General features: G+C 54.2%; 1 protein-coding gene across 3 annotated transcripts in view; it reads left to right on the top strand.

Moving 5' to 3' along the window:
• The first annotated feature begins 4,247 nt into the window (after positions 1–4,247).
• Positions 4,248–23,151, top strand: part of LOC139765283 (uncharacterized) — an 82,553-nt gene continuing 63,649 nt past the window's right edge. Inside the window, exons 1-2 of one of the 3 annotated variants that reach the window (XM_071692653.1) lie at positions 4,248–5,163; positions 6,517–6,592. In XM_071692653.1, the coding sequence (XP_071548754.1) occupies positions 4,307–5,163; positions 6,517–6,592 (933 nt within the window). In that variant the 5' untranslated portion in view covers positions 4,248–4,306. Of the gene's footprint in view, positions 5,164–6,516; positions 6,593–16,578; positions 17,781–23,151 lie in introns of those variants that run through there. The other 2 variants (XM_071692655.1, XM_071692654.1) reach the window with 2 other exon arrangements.

The raw sequence follows: 23,151 nt of genomic DNA, 5'->3' as shown, positions 1-23,151 counted from the left end.
ACAGTGACAGAGTAAAGGATCATGAGAGTAACAGAAGGTAACGGTAACAGGTGAGAGTAACAGTAACGTCTGAATAACAGTAACAGTGACACTAACAGTAAGCGGTCGAACGGCGACAGTAACAGTTACAGTAACAGGAATGTAACAGTGCCAGTGGCACATGGTAACAGTGCCAGCAGCAGTGACACATAGTAACAGTGCCAGCAGCAGTGACACATGGTAACAGTGCCAGTGGCAGTAACACATGGTAACAGTGACACTGATAACACTGCTGCATCATGAAGATATAACAACAGTGACAAAGAAAACGGCACCAGTAAAAGACACGACAGTGACAGCCACAGTGAAAGCAACAATGAGAGTAGTGACGTCAGCAGTGAGGGGGGAACAGTGATGACGACAGTGACCAACAGTAACTATGTCTGACAACAAAGACCAGCGACCCATGACTTCCTGCACACTTCAAACCTTTACCAGTTGCCATACACGGGTCCCAGTCGCCATACACGGGTCCCAGTCGCCATACACGGGTCCCAGTCGCCATACACGGGTGTCAGTCGCCATACACGGGTGTTAGTCGCCATACACGGGTGTCAGTCGCCATACACGGGTGTTAGTCGTCATACACGGGTGTTAGTCGTCATACACGGGTGTCAGTCGCCATACACGGGTGTCAGTCGCCATACACGGGTCCCAGTCGCCATACACGGGTCCCAGTCGCCATACACGGGTCCCAGTCGCCATACACGGGTCCCAGTCGCCATACACGGGTGTCAGTCGCCATACACGGGTCCCAGTCGCCATACACGGGTGTCAGTCGCCATACACGGGTGTCAGTCGCCATACACGGGTGTTAGTCGTCATACACGGGTGTTAGTCGCCATACACGGGTCCCAGTTGCCATACACGGGTGTTAGTCGCCATGTAGCTTCACATGGCGAGGAAGGACGTGATCATGTCATCGATAAATGAATTATCTACGTATACTACACTCAGTCTTGGTCAGGGATAACTAGTGATAACCAGTGTTATAAATGTATTAATCAAGTGATGATTTAAACCTAATAATGTCTGGCTTCCCTCTAGTGACATCTGGTGGTCGAGGGCGGGAGGGAAGGAGGGAGGGAGGGAGGGAAGGAGGGAGGGAGGGAGGGAGGGAGGGAGGGAGGGAAGGAGGGAGGGAGGGAGGGAGGGCGCGGCACCAGCGGAAGTGTGTGGGGGGGGGGTGTGTGAGGCGGAGGGTGGGTGATGAAACGTTCACAACTTGTCACGCGGCCGCCACCTCCCTCACTCCTCCAACACCTGTCTCCACCACCATCCTCCCTCAATCTCCTGCCTCCACCACCACCACCATCCTCCCTCAATCTGCTGCCTCCACCACCACCACCATCCTCCCTCAATCTCCGGCCTCCACCACCACCATCCTCCCTCAGTCTCCTGCCTCCACCACCACCACCATCCTCCCTCAATCTGCTGCCTCCACCACCACCACCATCCTCCCTCAGTCTCCTGCCTCCACCACCACCACCATCCTCCCTCAGTCTCCTGCCTCCACCACCACCACCATCCTCCCTCAGTCTCCTGCCTCCACCACCACCACCATCCTCCCTCAGTCTCCTGTCTCCGCCAACACCATCATCCACCCTCAGAACCCTGTCTCCATCATCACCACCATCGGGCCTCCACCACAACCTCCCTCCCTCACTGCCATGAGCCAGTATCTCCATCACTGCCATCTTACTTCTCCCTCCCTCTAGCCCGGCACTGGACCCTCCAGCAACTGCGTGCATCATGAACAGGTGTTTGGCAGGCAGGTGTTGAGAGAGAGAGAGAGAGAGAGAGAGAGAGAGAGAGAGAGAGAGAGAGAGAGAGAGAGAGAGAGAGAGAGAGAGAGAGTGTCATCATGCAGGGAACAATGGGTGAGTGTGTTGGCTGACACTATGTACTCGGGGTGGGTGGGTGGTGCAGGGGTCGAACCCCTGCCTGGTAATGACCACGCCCCCCCCTCCCCCCTCCCTCCCTCCCTCCATCCCCTTATACAACTCGTCAATTTTACCTTCGTTAGTGAGCCACCCCCCACCCCCACCCCCACCCCCACCCCCACCCCGGCAGGTGAATTAGCAGTACCACTCAGTAGAGGATCTGGTGAACAATGGGGGTTCCTCTCCTCACTCCGCCTATCTGTTTCCGTTCCTCTCCTCACTCCGCCTATCTGTTTCCGTTCCTCTCCTCACTCCGCCTATCTGTTTTCGTTCCTCTCCTCACTCCGCCTATCTGTTTTCGTTCCTCTCCTCACTCCGCCTATCTGTTTCCGTTCCTCTCCTCACTCCGCCTATCTGTTTCCGTTCCTCTCCTCACTCCGCCTATCTGTTTCCGTTCCTCTCCTCACTCCGCCTATCTGTTTTCTTCTAATCTCTCACTCTGACTCCTTCCTACTCGTGGGCATCCAGCGTTCATACTGACGCTCACACTGACGAGACATAGAAGGTAACGTTTGCCTCATGGTTGCGTGCATGACGTCATGTGGATAAGGTGGTCAACTGTACAGTAGTGAACGATCAGTCAAAGTCTGGTGATAACAGCTGGTGAAAATGTCCAGGTGACACACACACACACACACACACACACACACACCTTGACCCGGGTCATCATGTTCGACGGACCTCTTGGCAACGGGCCACTAGCACCGTGGTGTTCTTACGGACCAGGTCAAAGGTCACGCCCTGGCCGTGTGTCACCTGGGGGAGGGGGGGGGGAGAGGGTCTTCATAACTAGGGCCAAAGTTTGTGCTCGATGTTCACTGTGGCGTGAAGAACTCAAATTGGTCATTATCCCCTAGTTAACCTGGCTGTGACCTGAGGCGTTACTTGTGGTGAGGTGAGGACAACACCACCCCTGGTGAGGACAACACCACCCCTGGTGAGGACAACACCACCCCAGGTGAGGACAGCACCACCCCTGGTGAGGACAACACCACCCCTGGTGAGGACAACACCACCCCTGGTGAGGACAACACCACTCTGGTGAGGACAACACCACCCCTGGTGAGGACAACACCACCCCTGGTGAGGACAACATCACCCCTGGTGAGGACAACACCACCCCTGGTGAGGACAACATCACCCCTGGTGAGGACAGCACCACCCCTGGTGAGGACAACATCACCCCTGGTGAGGACAACACCACCCCTGGTGAGGACAACATCACCCCTGGTGAGGACAGCACCACCCCTGGTGAGGACAACACCACCCCTGGTGAGGACAACACCACCCCTGGTGAGGACAACACCACCCTGGTGAGGACAACATCACCCCTGGTGAGGACAACACCACCCCTGGTGAGGACAACATCACCCCTGGTGAGGACAACATCACCCCTGGTGAGGACAACACCACCCCTGGTGAGGACAGCATCACCCCTGGTGAGGACAGCATCACCCCTGGTGAGGACAACACCACCCCTGGTGAGGACAGCATCACCCCTGGTGAGGACAGCATCACCCCTGGTGAGGACAGCATCACCCCTGGTGAGGACAGCATCACCCCTGGTGAGGACAACACCACCCCTGGTGAGGACAGCACCACCCCTGGTGAGGACAACACCACCCCTGGTGAGGACAACATCACCCCTGGTGAGGACAACACCACCCCTGGTGAGGACAACACCACCCCTGGTGAGGACATCACCCCTGGTGAGGACAACACCACCCCTGGTGAGGACAACATCACCCCTGGTGAGGACAACACCACCCCTGGTGAGGACAGCATCACCCCTGGTGAGGACAGCATCACCCCTGGTGAGGACAACACCACCCCTGGTGAGGACAGCACCACCCCTGGTGAGGACAACACCACCCCTGGTGAGGACAACATCACCCCTGGTGAGGACAACACCACCCCTGGTGAGGACAGCATCACCCCTGGTGAGGACAGCATCACCCCTGGTGAGGACAACACCACCCCTGGTGAGGACAACACCACCCCTGGTGAGGACAACACCACCCCTGGTGAGGACAACACCACCCCTGGTGAGGACAGCATCACCCCTGGTGAGGACAACACCCCTGGTGAGGACAACACCACCCCTGGTGAGGACAACATCACCCCTGGTGAGGACAACATCACCCCTGGTGAGGACAGCATCACCCCTGGTGAGGACAACACCACCCCTGGTGAGGACAGCACCACCCCTGGTGAGGACAACACCACCCCTGGTGAGGACAACACCACCCCTGGTGAGGACAACACCACCCCTGGTGAGGACAACATCACCCCTGGTGAGGACAACATCACCCCTGGGTTGCCGGATGAGACACTGTGCTGTCCTCCTCAGTTCGGGTCCGACGACTGAGACAAGGACGACCCCAGCGCCGGAGGACGACTCGGGGAGCGACACGCACGACCAGTGTCCCTTCCGTCTGATCTTGAGCATCAGACCCGCCTCCTGCGCCATGGTGCGGCGCGTAGGTGGTCGGGCCGCACGCGGCAACACCCGGGGCCGCAAGGTGAGCGAGAGCCGCGGACGGGGCAAAACAGTTAGGTTTGCTGACAGCGTCGTCCAAGGGACGGTTGTAGACGGGGGAGCACATGGTTGTGGTCACCCCCAGAGAAGGCCTGGGGGAGGCAGCTCGACACCCCAGAGAAACGTGACGATAGATGTAGTAGACAGTGAAAGGTTCTATCGCCGCAGTGACGGAAGGTTCGTGAGACGGGGCGGGGTGAGGCTGGACCCGGCCGGGGTGTATGGCCCCATACCGTACACCAGTTCACACCCGGTCACGCCCCAGGACATCATGAGGAACGTCCGGTACCGGGACACGAACCAGTACCGGGAGAACCACAACAACTGTCCGTTCCGTGAGCTGCTCCGGATCCGCCCCAGCCAGGCGACGGCGTCCGCGGGGCGGGGTGCGACCCGCGCCAGGAGGGAGGAGCTGAGGGTGAGGGGAGCTGGGGCGTCATCCACCAGGGGAGGTAAGACACCTGGGGAGGACGAGGTTGATGCTCCACCGGGGATCAACTGGCCCCAGGCCAGGGAGGGGCCCGTGTGGGCCTGGGGGCCCCGGAAAACGAGGGACCTGCCGGGCCTTCCGGTCCTGGTCGACAGCTGGACGAGGCCGACCTCTGGCTCCAGCAGCCTCCAGCTGCACGGCGTCGGCTGCAGGTGAGGACGCCACCATCTGCCATGACCACACAACCACAACCTCTACCCACTGTACCACACAACCACAACCTCTGCCCACTGTACCACACAACCACAACCTCTGGCCACTGTACCACACGTCCCCACCACAACCATAACCACTGTACCACACGTCCCCACCACAACCACAACCTCTGGCCACTGTACCACACGTCCCCACCACAACCATAACCACTGTACCACACGTCCCCACCACAACCACACCCTCTGGCCACTGTACCACAGGTCCCTACCACAACCATAACCACCGTACCACACATCACTTGGTAGATGCTACAATATTACTTCATATCACAGTACAAGTTAGACAAACCCGCACCACAGGTGAGACTTGTATGGTAAGGTCATAACACAGGTGACCCACACAACATAGACTCACGTCTCCCTGTATGAGGCAACACAGACTCACGTCTCCCTGTATGAGGCAACATAGACTCACGTCTCCCTGTATGAGGCAACATAGACTCACGTCTCCCTGTATGAGGCAACATAGACTCACGTCTCCCTGTATGAGGCAACATAGACTCACACAGCACCGTTATGAGGAGGTACAGACTGGTTTTAACAGTAATAACATGAAATCAAACCTCATGACACTACATCCTGGGCTCTGCAACCTCCTGACCTTGCGTGTGACCTCCTGACCTCATGTGACCTTACCTTGTGTGACCTCGTACCGTTGTGCGACCTGACCTGACCTTCACCTCGTCCCTCATGTGAAAAATAAACTTTAATTTGGTTGGCGTGTGGATGACCCCCCCCCACCCCCCCCTCCCCTCCGTGACACCCGAAATGACACGTGACACCTGGGAAGACGGGGTCATCACGTACGACACACTAACTACCAGTGTCATGACACTTCAGTCATCGGTGTCAGTTGTGTTAGGACACAACACTCACGTGTGTCACGGCACCTGTGTCATGTGTGTCATGGCACCTCAATAACGTGTGTTAATAAATTTAGGCAACTTGTCATAGCAGCTGTGTCACATGTGTCATAACAGCTGTGTCACGTGTGTCACAGCAGCTGTGTCACGTGTGTCATAGCAGCTGTGTCACGTTTGTCATAGCAACTGTGTCACGTTTGTCAGAGCAGCTGTGTCACGTGTCATAGCATGTGTCACGTGTCACAGCACCTGTGTCACAGCAGATGTGTCAGGTGTGTCACAGCAGATGTGTCACGTGTGTCACAGCAGGTGTGTCAGGTGTGTCACAGCAGGTGTGTCAGGTGTGTCACAGCAGATGTGTCAGGTGTATCACAGCAGGTGTGTCAGGTGTGTCACAGCAGGTGTCAGGTGTGTCATCTCCCTGCAGGTACCGCCGTGTCCCCTGCCCCCTGCCTTGGTTCGTCCAGTGTGACGTCACAGACCCTGGACCGCTCTACCTCGGGGTAAGCCAAGTGCTCAGTACCTTACCTCCTGCTGCACAGTACCTTACCTCCTGCTGCTCAGTACCTTACCTCCTGCTGCACAGTACCTTACCTCCTGCTGCTCAGTACCTTACCTCCTGCTGCTCAGTACCTTACCTCCTGCTGCTCAGTACCTTACCTCCTGCTGCACAGTACCTTACCTCCTGCTGCTCAGTACCTTGCCTCCTACTGCTCAGTACCTTGCCTCCTGCTGCTCAGTACCTTACCTCCTGCTGCACAGTACCTTACCTCCTGCTGCTCAGTACCTTACCTCCTGCTGCTCAGTACCTTGCCTCCTACTGCTCAGTACCTTGCCTCCTGCTGCTCAGTACCTTACCTGCTGCTGCACAGTACCTTACCTCCTGCTGCTCAGTACCTTGCCTCCTACTGCTCAGTACCTTGCCTCCTGCTGCTCAGTACCTTACCTGCTGCTGCACAGTACTTTACCTCCTGCTGCTCAGTACCTTGCCTCCTACTGCTCAGTACCTTGCCTCCTGCTGCTCAGTACCTTACCTGCTGCTGCTCAGTACATTGCCTCCTGCTGCTCAGTACCTTACCTGCTGCTGCTCAGTACATTGCCTCCTGCTGCTCAGTACCTTACCTCCTGCTGCACAGTACCTTACCTCCTGCTGCTCAGTACCTTGCCTGCTGCTGCTCAGTACCTTACCTCCTGCTGCTCAGTACCTTACCTCCTGCTGCACAGTACCTTACCTCCTGCTGCTCAGTACCTTACCTCCTGCTGCTCAGTACCTTACCTCCTGCTGCTCAGTACCTTACCTCCTGCTGCACAGTACCTTACCTCCTGCTGCTCAGTACCTTGCCTCCTACTGCTCAGTACCTTGCCTCCTGCTGCTCAGTACCTTACCTGCTGCTGCTCAGTACATTGCCTCCTGCTGCTCAGTACCTTACCTGCTGCTGCTCAGTACATTGCCTCCTGCTGCTCAGTACCTTACCTGCTGCTGCTCAGTACCTTACCTGCTGGTGCTCAGTACCTTAGTTCCTGCTGCTCAGTACCTCACCTGCTGCTGCTCAGTACCTTAGCTCCTGCTGCTCAGTACCTTACCTCCTGCTGCTCAGTACCTTACCTCCTGCTGCTCAGTACCTTGCCTCCTGCTGCTCAGTACCTTACCTGCTGCTGCTCAGTACCGTACCTGCTGCTGCTCAGTACCTTACCTCCTACTGCTCAGTACCTTGCCTCCTACTGCTCAGTACCTTACCTCCTGCTGCTGCTCAGTACCTTGCCTCCTGCTGCTCAGTACCTTACCTCCTGCTGCTCAGTACCTTGCCTCCTGCTGCTCAGTACCTTACCTCCTGCTGCTCAGTACCTTGCCTCCTGCTGCTCAGTACCTTACCTCCTGCTGCTCAGTACCTTACCTGCTGCTGCTCAGTACCTTACCTCCTGCTGCTCAGTACCTTACCTCCTGCTGCTCAGTACCTTACCTCTTGCTGCTCAGTACCTTGCCTCCTGCTACTCAGTACCTTACCTCCTGCTGCTCAGTACCTTGCCTCCTGCTGCTCAGTACCTTACCTCTTGCTGCTCAGTACCTTGCCTCCTGCTGCTCAGTACCTTACCTCCTGCTGCTCAGTACCTTACCTCCTGCTGCTCAGTACCTTACCTCCTGCTGCTTATGTCAAGACCACACCACAACCACTTCAACACCACACCAAGCAAGCCTGGACCACTGCGATCAGGTCAGTGGGACAATGTGACCCTATACCACCTGGCTGACAGATGGTTAGGTCAACAACAACAACTGAGTTAATGACCTACGTCATCATAACCCCCCCCCCCCACCCCAGCCTGCTGGGGAGGGTCAGGTCATGAGAAGCCAGGTTTACGACCCGATCAACTCAGGCAAGTGTGACCTAAGACGGATATGACCTCCAAGCAGCTGTGACCCCGCCCTCATCCAGATGGTTGTGACCCACAGACGGATGTCATCCTAATGTGTACGATCTCTTACCCTAACTGGCTGTTACCTTAACAGCCAATGACCCCAGGAGGTTTTGATCCCTACATGTAGTGACCCCCAACTGGTTTATGACCCCAAATGGTGTCATGTAATCAATCATCAGGTGACCAGTCACAAAGGAGGGGACAGTCACGCCATCTGGACGACCAGGTCATTAACTGACCACAATCCCGGCTCGAGTTAATGCTAGTCTCCCACGATGAAATCAACTCTCTCTCTCTCTCTCTCTCTCTCTCTCTCTCTCTCTCTCTCTCTCTCTCTCTCTCTCTCTCTCTCTCTCTCTCTCTCTCCACCACCAGGAGAGAAGTTCAAGAACAGTGAACTCTGGTCTCGCTCAGGTCAACACAAGTAATGTTAGAACACTGAGAACAACATTTCTTGAACATTTTCATACATGATGAACACGTTGTGAACAGCAGAACATGACCCCAGCAGGGGGCGGCGCCCCCCGGGTCTCTGTCGTGTGCAGACACAACGTTGTCGCTCGACCCAGTTTGACCTTACTAACGGCACGTGACCTCGTCTGACCTCCAAACGCCTGGCTGAGGTCATCTGGGTCACGAAGCGTAGTGTGAGGTCACAGTGACCTCCCTTCCACCTCACTGCCACTAACGCCACTTCCCCCCCCCCCCCCCGGGCCTCCTGCCCGTCCATTGACCTGTCGCCTTGCCGACCCACTCACCCTCAAGGTCCACCTTGGTGACCTGACCTAACCTCACAACTCCACTGTGTGACCCAGATGAAGACACCCGACCAAACTCATTCCTCTGTGAATCAGGAGGTCACATGAGGTCGCAGGTTTACGTCACGCCAGGTTGGGGTCAAGAGACGAGTGATCTATTGTTGTCGTGTTGACCTGGACGAACAAGGACCTCCCCGACCAGTCCAGCTATAGTGACCTCCCCGACCAGTCCAGCTATAGTGACCTCCCCGACCAGTCCAGCTATAGTGACCTCCCCGGCCAGTCCAGCTATAGTGACCTTCCCCGGCCAGTCCAGCTATAGTGACCTCCCAGACCAGTCCAGCTATAGTGACCTCCCCGACCAGTCCAGCTATAGTGACCTCCCCGACCAGTCCAGCTATAGTGACCTCCCCGGCCAGTCCAGCTATAGTGACCTTCCCCGGCCAGTCCAGCTATAGTGACCTCCCCGGCCAGTCCAGCTATAGTGACCTTCCCCGACCAGTCCAGCTATAGTGACCTCCCCGGCCAGTCCAGCTATAGTGACCTCCCCGGCCAGTCCAGCTATAGTGACCTCCCCGGCCAGTCCAGCTATAGTGACCTTCCCCGACCAGTCCAGCTATAGTGACCTTCCCCGACCAGTCCAGCTATAGTGACCTCCCCGACCAGTCCAGCTATAGTGACCTCCCAGACCAGTCCAGCTATAGTGACCTTCCCCGGCCAGTCCAGCTATAGTGACCTCCCCGGCCAGTCCAGCTATAGTGACCTCCCAGACCAGTCCAGCTATAGTGACCTTCCCCGGCCAGTCCAGCTATAGTGACCTTCCCCGACCAGTCCAGCTATAGTGACCTTCCCCGGCCAGTCCAGCTATAGTGACCTCCCCGGCCAGTCCAGCTATAGTGACCTCCCCGACCAGTCCAGCTATAGTGACCTTCCCCGGCCAGTCCAGCTATAGTGACCTCCCCGACCAGTCCAGCTATAGTGACCTCCCAGACCAGTCCAGCTATAGTGACCTCCCCGACCAGTCCAGCTATAGTGACCTTCCCCGGCCAGTCCAGCTATAGTGACCTTCCCCGACCAGTCCAGCTATAGTGACCTCCCCGGCCAGTCCAGCTATAGTGACCTCCCCGACCAGTCCAGCTATAGTGACCTCCCCGACCAGTCCAGCTATAGTGACCTCCCCGACCAGTCCAGCTATAGTGACCTTCCCCGACCAGTCCAGCTATAGTGACCTCCCCGACCAGTCCAGCTATAGTGACCTCCCCGACCAGTCCAGCTATAGTGACCTCCCCGACCAGTCCAGCTATAGTGACCTCCCAGACCAGTCCAGCTATAGTGACCTCCCCGACCAGTCCAGCTATAGTGACCTTCCCCGACCAGTCCAGCTATAGTGACCTCCCCGACCAGTCCAGCTATAGTGACCTCCCCGACCAGTCCAGCTATAGTGACCTCCCCGACCAGTCCAGCTATAGTGACCTCCCCGACCAGTCCAGCTATAGTGACCTTCCCCGACCAGTCCAGCTATAGTGACCTCCCCGACCAGTCCAGCTATAGTGACCTCCCCGACCAGTCCAGCTATAGTGACCTCCCCGGCCAGTCCAGCTATAGTGACCTTCCCCGACCAGTCCAGCTATAGTGACCTCCCCGACCAGTCCAGCTATAGTGACCTCCCCGACCAGTCCAGCTATAGTGACCTCCCCGGCCAGTCCAGCTATAGTGACCTCCCCGGCCAGTCCAGCTATAGTGACCTCCCCGGCCAGTCCAGCTATAGTGACCTCCCCGGCCAGTCCAGCTATAGTGACCTCCCAGACCAGTCCAGCTATAGTGACCTCCCCGACCAGTCCAGCTATAGTGACCTCCCCCGGCCAGTCCAGCTATAGTGACCTCCCCCGGCCAGTCCAGCTATAGTGACCTCCCCGACCAGTCCAGCTATAGTGACCTCCCCGACCAGTCCAGCTATAGTGACCTCCCCGACCAGTCCAGCTATAGTGACCTCCCCGGCCAGTCCAGCTATAGTGACCTCCCCGACCAGTCCAGCTATAGTGACCTTCCCCGACCAGTCCAGCTACAGTGACCTCCCCGGCCAGTCCAGCTATAGTGACCTCCCCGGCCAGTCCAGCTATAGTGACCTCCCCGGCCAGTCCAGCTATAGTGACCTCCCAGGACCAGTCCAGCTATAGTGACCTCCCCGGCCAGTCCAGCTATAGTGACCTTCCCCGGCCAGTCCAGCTATAGTGACCTCCCCGGCCAGTCCAGCTATAGTGACCTCCCCGGCCAGTCAGCTATAGTGACCTCCCCGGCCAGTCCAGCTATAGTGACCTCCCCGGCCAGTCAGCTATAGTGACCTCCCCGGCCAGTCCAGCTATAGTGACCTCCCCGGCCAGTCCAGCTATAGTGACCTCCCCGGCCAGTCCAGCTATAGTGACCTTCCCCGGCCAGTCAGCTATAGTGACCTTCCCCGACCAGTCCAGCTATAGTGACCTCCCCGGCCAGTCCAGCTATAGTGACCTCCCCGGCCAGTCCAGCTATAGTGACCTCCCCGGCCAGTCCAGCTATAGTGACCTCCTCGACCAGTCCAGCTATAGTGACCTTCCCCGGCCAGTCCAGCTATAGTGACCTTCCCCGACCAGTCCAGCTATAGTGACCTTCCCCGACCAGTCCAGCTATAGTGACCTCCCCGACCAGTCCAGCTATAGTGACCTCCCCCGACCAGTCCAGCTATAATGACATCTTCCAGGCAGTTAAGCTCCAGTGACCTGGCCTGAGGTCGTTAGTAAAGCTATAATCAGCTACTGCCAACAGACACGCTATACACATCACATACACGTACAACCTCACTCACACCTTCCTTGTCTACTTGACCCCAAGTGTCAGGTCACAGGAAGGAGAGGTGTGCGTCCAGCCTGACCTTACCTCGTACCTTTCCTATCGATCTTCTGACCAGGTCAACCTCGCAGGTGACCTTATGAAGGTCATGTGAGTGCACTATTGACCCCTCGTGCCAGACGGCGTGACCCCCCTGGTATGATGACCTGAACTTTGACTTGAACCATATTGCTCAGGTCAAAGGCCAGGTCATCAAAGGCCGTACCGTCGTGCTCAAGTGTCGTACCGTCGTGCTCCAGGGTCGTACCGTCGTGCTCAAGTGTCGTACCGTCGTGCTCCAGGGTCGTACCGCCGTGCTCCAGGGTCGTACCGCCGTGCTCAAGTGTCGTACCGTCGTGCTCCAGGGTCGTACCGTCGTGCTCAAGTGTCGTACCGCCGTGCTCCAGGGTCGTACCGTCGTGCTCCAGGGTCGTACCGCCGTGCTCCAGGGTCGTACCGTCGTGCTCCAGGGTCGTACCGTCGTGCTCAAGTGTCGTACCGCCGTGCTCCAGGGTCGTACCGTCGTGCTCCAGGGTCGTACCGCCGTGCTCCAGGGTCGTACCGTCGTGCTCCAGGGTCGTACCGCCGTGCTCCAGGGTCGTACCGCCGTGCTCCAGGGTCGTACCGTCGTGCTCCAGGGTCGTACCGCCGTGCTCCAGGGTCGTACCGCCGTGCTCCAGGGTCGTACCGCCGTGCTCCAGGGTCGTACCGTCGTGCTCCAGGTCAACATGACAACAGATGACATACACCACAACCTGGTGGTGGACCTGGTGCCTTCTTTCTGCTTGGCCGCCATCATATATTCATGGTCCAGGAAGTGTGTGTGTGTGTGTGTGTGGACCCAGTAACCGCTGGCATTTTACGCCAACCTTCGTTGCCTAACTGGCCGAGACTGGGGTGGTTAGGGGCCAAGATTGGGTTGACTGAGGCAAAGATTGGGCAGGCCGGAACAACGACTGAGGTGACGAGGTGAAGGATTGGGCTGACTGGGTCAACGTGTGGTGAAGAGCCGGAGAGATATCACACCAGACGTAACGAAGATAAGCCAACAAGAGACTCTAAATACAATCTCTCTATGCTCTACTAAATGTCAAATGCAATGTCAACAAATGTCAGCTGTGACCAGTAGGAAATCAAAACAATAAATGTGATTATGAAGTGATGGACCACAAGATAATGTCTTCACAACATTGTAATGACGATGATAAGAAAACAAATGTTACGATTTTAAGATACGTAAAGGATTTAACAACATCGATCCAGGACATTTCTGTACAGTAGCGCCAACATTACCTACCACAGGAAATAGGATGTAAACTTCCGAGTTAATGTGGATTGTGCGAAGTACTGGTTGACCAAGGACATTATTGACGCGTGGAATAAACTTCCAGAAAATACAGTTCAGAGCAACACATTTATCATCTTCCACATTACTCGCGATCATCATTTATCACTCTCTGGTATGGAATAAATGATTTAATCAGTCATCAATCCTCAGTGATGGTGTACCAGGCTACCTTCTCAACCACTCATCTCTCCCGGGCTAGGTGGCGCTACCGTACTAACATTGATCAACCCACGTCACCTGCTTTGAGAGAGTAATTAAGACTTACTGTATCATTCTTCAACATCAGAAATAATATAAACATACTAAGTCGACAGGCTACAGCTCAGGTTTATCCTTCATATTGTCTTTATAAGAAAAAGTGAAGGGTTCCATGTTGTTGGTGATGGGTCCATGATTTTACCATAAAAATTGACCAGGCAAATTAATCCTGCAAGGTATTTTTTTCTACCTGTTTTCCGTCCGTCGTGTGCTGAGGGAATGGAGGGTTAGGGAGAGAGAGAGAGAGCATTTCCTTTGCTATCCTGTTCTTCTAATGTTTACAAGAGAGATTTTGTAGCATCAAGGCCAGACCACCTCGCTTGGACCCTGGGTCTGTGTATGCATGTCACTCAGGGAAATTTCTGTGGCCCATCTCTCGCTCACGAACCCTGATATAAAACGTTTAATGCTGGAGTTTACTATCCTTGAGGGTGTATAGCTGTAAGCTCAAACGTTTGTCTCCTGGAGCCGGAAGTATATGAAACGTTTGTGAGAACAGATAAATGCCCACAACATAAAACGTGGAGTAAACTGGGCGAGGAGTGTTTGCTCTTGCGAAGAGTTTCTTACTGTCCAACTTCTGATGTTGTTGACGTTTTCTGTGCAACTTCTGATGTTGTTGACGTTTTCTGTGCAACTTCTGATGTTGTTGACGTTTTCTGTCCAACTTCTGATGTTGTTGACGTTTTCTGTCCAACTTCTGATGTTGTTGACGTTTTCTGTCCAACTTCTGATGTTGTTGACGTTTTCTGTCCAACTTCTGATGTTGTTGACGTTTTCTGTCCAACTTCTGATGTTGCTGACGTTTTCTGTGCAACTTCTGATGTTGACGTTTTCTGTGCAACTTCTGATGTTGTTGACGTTTTCTGTCCAACTTCTGACGTTGTTGACGTTTTCTGTCCAACTTCTGATGTTGTTGACGTTTTCTGTGCAACTTCTGACGTTGTTGACGTTTTCTGTCCAACTTCTGATGTTGTTGACGTTTTCTGTCCAACTTCTGATGTTGCTGACGTTTTCTGTGCAACTTCTGATGTTGTTGACTTTTCTGTGCAACTTCTGATGTTGTTGACGTTTTCTGTCCAACTTCTGATGTTGCTGACGTTTTCTGTGCAACTTCTGATGTTGCTGACGTTTTCTGTCCAACTTCTGATGTTGCTGACGTTTTCTGTCCAACTTCTGATGTTGCTGACGTTTTCTGTGCAACTTCTGATGTTGTTGACGTTTTCTGTCCAACTTCTGATGTTGTTGACGTTTTCTGTCCAACTTCTGATGTTGCTGACGTTTTCTGTGCAACTTCTGATGTTGTTGACGTTTTCTGTCCAACTTCTGATGTTGCTGACGTTTTCTGTCCAACTTCTGATGTTGCTGACGTTTTCTGTGCAACTTCTGATGTTGCTGACGTTTTCTGTCCAACTTCTGATGTTGTTGACGTTTTCTGTTTATGGTAGGAAGTCTTTGCTTGCTATGCAGATGAAGAGCGAGCTCGTAGCACACCTGACACACTGTCTGCTGGATACTCTAAACGTTCATATGGAACGTCTGTGTATACAGCGAGAGAGAGAGAGAGAGAGAGAGAGAGAGAGAGAGAGAGAGAGAGAGAGAGAGAGAGAGAGAGAGAGAGAGAGAGAATATCACTTGACAAAAACGTTCGTGGCTGCTGGGGAACGTGTGTGGAGGATGAGGACTCAACATTTGGAACGTTTGTGGAGACTGGGGTGTGTATACCATTGTTCCGAACGTTTATGGAGAGTGGGGACAGTATACAATTGTTGGAACGTTTGTAGTGGCTGGGACTGTAGCACTATTGTTTGGAACGTTTGTAGCGGTTGAGGACAGTATACCGTCTGGAACGTTTGTCGTAGGAGGGGACAGTATACCATCTGGAACGTTTGTCGTAGGTGGGGACAGTATATCATCTGGAACGTTTGTCGTAGGTGGGGACAGTATACCATCTGGAACGTTTGTGGAGCTGGGGACTCTTAAACTATTTGAAAAGTTGGTGTAGCCTGGGGACTGTGTACTGGAACGTTCGTGTGGGATGTGTACCATCGTAGTGGAACGTTCGTGTGGGATGTGTACCATCGTACTGGAACGTTCGTGTGGGATGTGTACCATCGTAGTGGAACGTTCGTGTGGGATGTGTACCATCGTAGTGGAACGTTCGTGTGGGATGTGTACCATCGTAGTGGAACGTTCGTGTGGGATGTGTACCATCGTACTGGAACGTTCGTGTGGGATGTGTACCATCGTAGTGGAACGTTTGTGGTGTCGCACTGTCCATACATCATCTGAAACATTGACTGAGGTACGGGGAGACTGAGCCAGAGCCACCAGCACACGGGGGAGTATAGCCGCCACTCAGTGCCAGTCTTCACGCACAACACACACACACACACACACACACACACACACACACACACACACACATACACGCGTACCGGTGGCGACGTCATCGCGAGACCAGAGTGTAACTTTCGGTTCGAACCCGGCCATGAGAAGTGACCCTTTAATGTAAGTGAACTGCGGACACCAGACCTGGCTGGTGGGAGTCAATATGGTGTGCTCTCTCTCTCTCTCTCTCTCTCTCTCTCTCTCTCTCTCTCTCTCTCTCTCTCTCTCTCTCTCTCTCTCGTCAGCTGGGGTTGGTGAGAGCAGGAGGTAACTAGGTGACGGTGTATCATGTACCTCCATCGGACAGATGCGGGGGCATGGCGGAGGGAGAGCCTCTTGCTGTAGGTGTTGGCTTAGCTAGTTCATGACGTGGTCTGGGGGAGGAGGAGGAGGAGGCCACGCTCACGGTGTCAATAGCGACCTCCACCGGCTGTAATACACCGTGAGTTGCGACCATAACTCCAAAAATCAATATGAGGACGTGAGGCCATGTAGAGCAGGAGCCACAGTGGATGTGGGAATATTTGATAGCCTGGCTTGGCCTGAGATGGACGGAGTCTCGCGGGAATAAAAGTTGACAATGACATCCATCGCGTCCCTCTGTATCGCCCACGAAAGCTCACGAAACGTACGCACGCTCAAGACACACGAATGACGGGTCGTGTCTGATATGGGTGTCCTCGAGGGGCGGGATAGAGACACGAAATAAAGGGCTAAAAAAGGCCGGCGGATTGCTCGAGACTCGACGAATCATTCTGGAACGCTTTCGATCTTGAACTAAAGTTGTGGTTCGTGTGGACTTTCCTTCGATCGTGGCCACTGGACGACGGGGGGCGGCCCGGCTAATGCTCCTCCTCCTCCCCCCTTGTTGTCAACCACTGCAGGAGCCTCACACGAACGTCGCCTCGCTCCTCCTGGACGGTCAGGAACGAGACATTGGCGCAAACGGAGCAATTGGATAGTTAGATGCAGCTGGTGAGCGGCTCCATCTGTGGCCTGGGTGTCACCATCTAGCGGCAACAATTCAAATCACAGGTCCGCATCCAGGCCACAAGCCAGTGGTAGGATGTCTCGCCACAACACACGATATCTTCCTCGTGCGTTTTCGTTTTATTCTCCTTTCGTGATCGTGCGATTCGTGTGGGTCGACCTCTCCCTACGGCAGGCCTACAGGTGGATGACATACAGGGTAATGGGGTAATGGCAGGGCAGGTGAGGAGGGCGCAGGCGCACGCCAGCAAGCCAACTCGAGCCATGCATTGGCGGGCGTACAAGTGGAGGGTTGTGTGGGGCGCGATCAGTTGCATGATGATGGTGGGTGGGTGTGGGTGCGTCTGGCTGGGTCCCTGACCAGCCTCACTCCACCACTTCACACAAGCATTTCTTGTTCTTGTTGTACCTTGTGATGTGTTGATGTCCCGGGGGTGTGTGAGCGCCCCGGCCCCCACATCCACGCCCATGGTCGCCTCTACAACATCATTCCCCTGTCATGTCGTCCCCTGCCGGTCTATATCATGATGAGTGGCGGTAAAATGTTCCAGTCAGATGCAGGTGTGAGTGGTAGCAGCAGGAAGCAGAGGTTGTGACAACGACTGGTTCCTCTCTCGGGTTCACACTCATGCCAAACCGTCCGCCATGGGCAATGGAATGAACAAGGTGAGGAAACCACCCACCCTTACGTGTCCCTTGTCTCCACGCATGACCCTTGACCCTGACCCTGTCATACATCGGTGAGGCGCATCCCCGAGCAGCCGACGGCTATGAGGTCCCCCCTGGCCTCGTAAGATGTGTCCCTGATCTTGTAAGGTGTTTCCCTGACCCAGTATATTGTGTCCCTGATCTTGTGTGTCCCTGAACGGTGTGTCCCTGATCTTGTAAGGTGTGTCCCTGACCCTGAACGGTGTGTCCCTGATCTTGTAAGGTGTGTCCCTGACCCTGAACGGTGTGTCCCTGACCCTGTAAGGTGTGTCCCTGACCCTGAACGGTGTGTCCCTGACCATGTAGGGTGTGTCCCTGACCCTGTAAGGTGTGTCCCTGACCCTCTAGGGTGTATCCCTGACCCTGAAGTGTGTCCCTGACCTTGTAGGGTGTGTCCCTGACCCTGTAGGGTGTATCCCTGACCCTGAAGGGTGTCCCTGACCTTGTAGGGTGTGTCCCTGACCCTGTAGGGTGTGTCCCTGACGCAGTAGGGTGTCCCTGACCCTGTAGGGTGTGTCCTTGACCCAGTAGGGTGTCCCTGATCCTGCAGGGTGTATCCCTGACCATGTAGGGTGTATCCCTAACCCTGTACGTGAATCCCTGACCCTGTAGGGTGTATCCCTGACCATGTAGGGTGTGTCCCTAACCCTGTACGTGTGTCCCTGACCCTGTAGGGTGTATCCCTAACCATGTAGGGTGTGTCCCTAACCCTGTACGTGTGTCCCTGACCCTGTAGGGTGTATCCCTGACCATGTAGGGTGTGTCCCTAACCCTGTACGTGTGTCCCTGACCCTGTAGGGTGTATCCCTGACCATGTAGGGTGTGTCCCTAACCCTGTACGTGTGTCCCTGACCCTGTAGGGTGTATCCCTGACCATGTAGGGTGTGTCCCTAACCCTGTACGTGTGTCCCTGACCCTGTAGGGTGTATCCCTGACCATGTAGGGTGTGTCCCTAACCCTGTACGTGTGTCCCTGACCCTGTAGGGTGTATCCCTGACCATGTAGGGTGTGTCCCTAACCCTGTACGTGTGTCCCTGACCCTGTAGGGTGTATCCCTGACCATGTAGGGTGTGTCCCTAACCCTGTACGTGTGTCCCTGACCCTGTAGGGTGTGTCCCTGACCTTATGAGATGTTTCTGAGTCTCTGCTTCAGGTAAGGGCCATGTGCCTGGTCCCTAACCTGCGATCGGCTTATAGACTGTCAGCTGCTGCACTCCCATGGTCACCCCCCTCCCACCATGCTGGCTCCCTCCCATGGTCACCCCCCCACCATGCTGGCTCCCTCCCATGGTCACCCCCCACCATGCTGGCTCCCTCCCATGGTCACCCCCCCACCATGCTGGCTCCCTCCCATGGTCACCCCCCCACCATGCTGGCTCCCTCCCATGGTCACCCCCCCACCATGCTGGCTCCCTCCCATGGTCACCCCCCCACCATGCTGGCTCCCTCCCATGGTCACCCCCCCACCATGCTGGCTCCCTCCCACCTCCCATGGTGACCCATCATCACGCAGCTGTGACCTATCCCAGTGATCTGTCTCTCACCTCGAACTGCGAGACATTATCTCTAAGAACGAGATTAAGGTGTGTGTGTGTGTGTGTGTGTGTGTGTGTGTGTGTGTGTGTATGTGTGTGTGTGTGTGTGTGTGTATGTGTGTGTGTGTGTGTGTGTGTGTGTGTGTGTGTGTGTGTGTGTGTGTGTGTGGAGGCAGGTGGGGGCATGTGTCAGGTCAGTAAGGGCCGACCCAAGCCACTCCTGCCTTGTGTACACTACACACTGAGGGGCTGTCGTGTTCATCAATGACACACACAACACTAACTTACACTATGTGATTCACTATAGATATGCTTACTCTATCATTATTACTTATTATCATTATTATAATTATTATTATTATTATTATTATTATTATTATTAGGTACAGTAGGGTTGAGGGTCAAGTCAATTGGGAGGTGAGTTTGAATGGTGAAAAACTGGAGGAAGTGAAGTGTTTTAGATATCTGGGAGTGGATCTGTCAGCGGATGGAACCATGGAAGCGGAAGTGGATCATAGGGTGGGGGAGGGGGCGAAAATTTTGGGAGCCTTGAAAAATGTGTGGAAGTCGAGAACATTATCCCGGAAAGCAAAAATGGGTATGTTTGAAGGAATAGTAGTTCCAACAATGTTGTATGGTTGCGAGGCGTGGGCTATGGATAGAGTTGTGCGCAGGAGGATGGATGTGCTGGAAATGAGATGTTTGAGGACAATGTGTGGTGTGAGGTGGTTTGATCGAGTAAGTAACGTAAGGGTAAGAGAGATGTGTGGAAATAAAAAGAGCGTGGTTGAGAGAGCAGAAGAGGGTGTTTTGAAATGGTTTGGGCACATGGAGAGAATGAGTGAGGAAAGATTGACCAAGAGGATATATGTGTCGGAGGTGGAGGGAACGAGGAGAAGAGGGAGACCAAATTGGAGGTGGAAAGATGGAGTGAAAAGGATTTTGTGTGATCGGGGCCTGAACATGCAGGAGGGTGAAAGGAGGGCAAGGAATAGAGTGAATTGGAGCGATGTGGTATACAGGGGTTGACGTGCTGTCAGTGGATTGAATCAAGGCATGTGAAGCGTCCGGGGTAAACCATGGAAAGCTGTGTAGGTATGTATATTTCCGTGTGTGGACGTGTGTATGTACATGTGTATGGGGGGGGTTGGGCCATTTCTCTCGTCTGTTTCCTTGCGCTACCTCGCAAACGCGGGAGACAGCGACAAAGTCTAAAAAAAAAAAAAAAAAAAAAAAAAAATTATTATTATTATCATCATTATTATTATTATTATTATTATTATTATTATTATTATTATCATTGAGGTTGGGAGGAGAGTTAGTGCACTACACCGAGGATGTTTTGCCACGTGCTACACAGAGGGTGTGGTGCCACGTGCAGGACGGAGGATGTCGGGAACGTGCTACATGGGGGGTGTGTTGCCACGTGCGGCACCAGTAGCATTTAAATACAACCAAGCGGGGTAGGGTGGTATAACCAACCATGTGTGGGCGGTATAACCATGTGTGGGCGGTATAACCATGTGTGGGACGGTATAACCATGTGTGGGCGGTATAACCATGTATGGGACGGTATAACCATGTGTGGGCGGTATAACCATGTGTGGGCGGTATAACCATGTGTGGGCGGTATAACCATGTGTGGGCGGTATAACCATGTGTGGGACGGTATAACCATGTGTGGGCGGTATAACCATGTGTGGGACGGTATAACCATGTGTGGGCGGTATAACCATGTGTGGGCGGTATAACCATGTGTGGGACGGTATAACCATGTGTGGGCGGTATAACCATGTGTGGGCGGTATAACCATGTGTGGGACGGTATAACCATGTGTGGGCGGTATAACCATGTGTGGGCGGTATAACCATGTGTGGGCGGTATAACCATGTGTGGGCGGTATAACCATGTGTGGGACGGTATAACCCATGGCTTTCCTCCCTCACTTTGCGCCTTCATATCTAGCTTCCTCTCTGGCCGATCTCTCTCTGTGGGTGTTGATGGATAAGCCTCCTCCTTGTCTCCCTCAACATCGGTGTCCCTCAAGGTTCTATCCTGTCCTCCACACTTTTCCTTTATTTTCCACGATTTCTTCTCCACAAATCATCTAATGGGTTCATACGCTGACGACACAACACTGCATTCATCCACATCCTTCAGTTCTACTCCCTCTTCTCTCACTCGATCTGCATCTCGTCTTGACATAACTTCCTCATTAAACTCAGTCTTGGACAGGATATCTCAGTGGGGTACACGAAATCTAGTTAAGTTTAATGCCTCCAAGACCCAGTTTCTACCTATCTCTCCATCAAAAACTCCTCACAACTCTCGTCTCTCCTTTGACGGTTCTGTAATTCCACCTCTCGACTCAGTGGATATATTTGGTATTACTGTAACATCCACTCTTTCTTGGAAACCCCACATTACAGGAATAGCTAAGTCTGCCTCTAAGAAACTGGGTGTCCTGTTAAGATGTCGAAACTTCTCTTCTGAACAGTTTTTCCGTTTATACAATGGATGATTCATCCTTGTGTGGAGTACTGCTCTCACATTTGGGATGGTTCTAGCTCTGTATCCTTACTTGACACACTTGAGTCGAAAGCGGTCCGCCTTATCAACTGTCCCACACTAACTTCCAAACTTGACCCCCTTGCCCTACGCCGCAATGTTGGTTCACTTTCCTCTCTTCTATAGGTATTACTTTGGTTTTGGCTCCCGAGAGCTGGCTGCTTGTGTGCCCCCCACCACTAGCTAGACCACGCAATACTCGGCAAGCTGCTGAGTCACATGATCATTGTGTGGCCATCAGCAACTCAAGGGTGGGCCGCTTTGCTACCTGCTTCTTTCCCGACACGTCGAAGCTTTGGAACACTCCACCTTCTCACGTCTTTCCCAGTAACTATGACCTGCTGCACAATACAAGACCCAGGTTATTCACCTTCTCAGAAATTCGTAAATACTTTCAGTTGTCTTTTCTTTTTCCGTGTCATAATTCTCTCTATATTTCACTGAAGCCTCGGCCTTCATGTGGACTTTCGTCCACGACCTCCACCTTCAACACAGCGGTACCCATCCGTGTGTGGGACGGGGGGAGGGTGGTACAACCAACCACCTGTGGGCCCCCTGGGAAGGCATCATGACAGTGCTAGAGAACCAGACACCCCAGGGGTGATCACTGCTCCTCCCCCTGGGGGGGTGATCACTGCTCCTCCCCAGGGGTGACCAGTGGGCAGGACTCACCCCGGCGCTACCGGGGCGCCTTGACGGACGTCCCCGGCCGCCCGGCGGTCTGGTCTGGGCTACCCCGCCCCCCCGCCCCGCCCCGCCTCGCCCCGCCCCGCCCCGCCCCGCCGGCCACGGGCAGGTTGTGGCAGCTTTGGAGACTCGCTGGGTGGAAGAGCCTCACCGGAGGGTGTGTGACACGCACTCAGGCTCTCAAAGCCTTAGCAATGTGCGCGAAATGCACTCAGGAGTGCGACCCCCCCCCCCCCTTCTCCAGGCTATGACACGCACTCAGAGTGGAAGCCTCGTCAGAGTATGTGACACGCACTCAGAGTGGAAGCCTCGTCAGAGTATGTGACACGCACTCAGAGTGTGAGAGCCTCATAAGAGTATGTGACACGCACTCAGAGTGTGAGAGCCTCATAAGAGTATGTGACACGCGCAACGCACTTAAAGTGTGAGTTCTCTGTTTAGTTGTGCTAGTGTTCAGGTTTGGCCTTGGTTGTGAGTGCGTGGTGGAGTTAGGTTAGGTAATAGCCATGTGGTTAGGTTAGGTTAGGTAATAGCCATGT

Source organism: Panulirus ornatus, chromosome 53, assembly GCF_036320965.1.
Source record: "Panulirus ornatus isolate Po-2019 chromosome 53, ASM3632096v1, whole genome shotgun sequence".
NCBI classification, from domain to species: domain Eukaryota; kingdom Metazoa; phylum Arthropoda; class Malacostraca; order Decapoda; family Palinuridae; genus Panulirus; species Panulirus ornatus.
The sequence above is the reverse complement of the archived record's forward strand: the minus strand, read 5'-3'. Positions and strand labels throughout refer to the sequence as shown.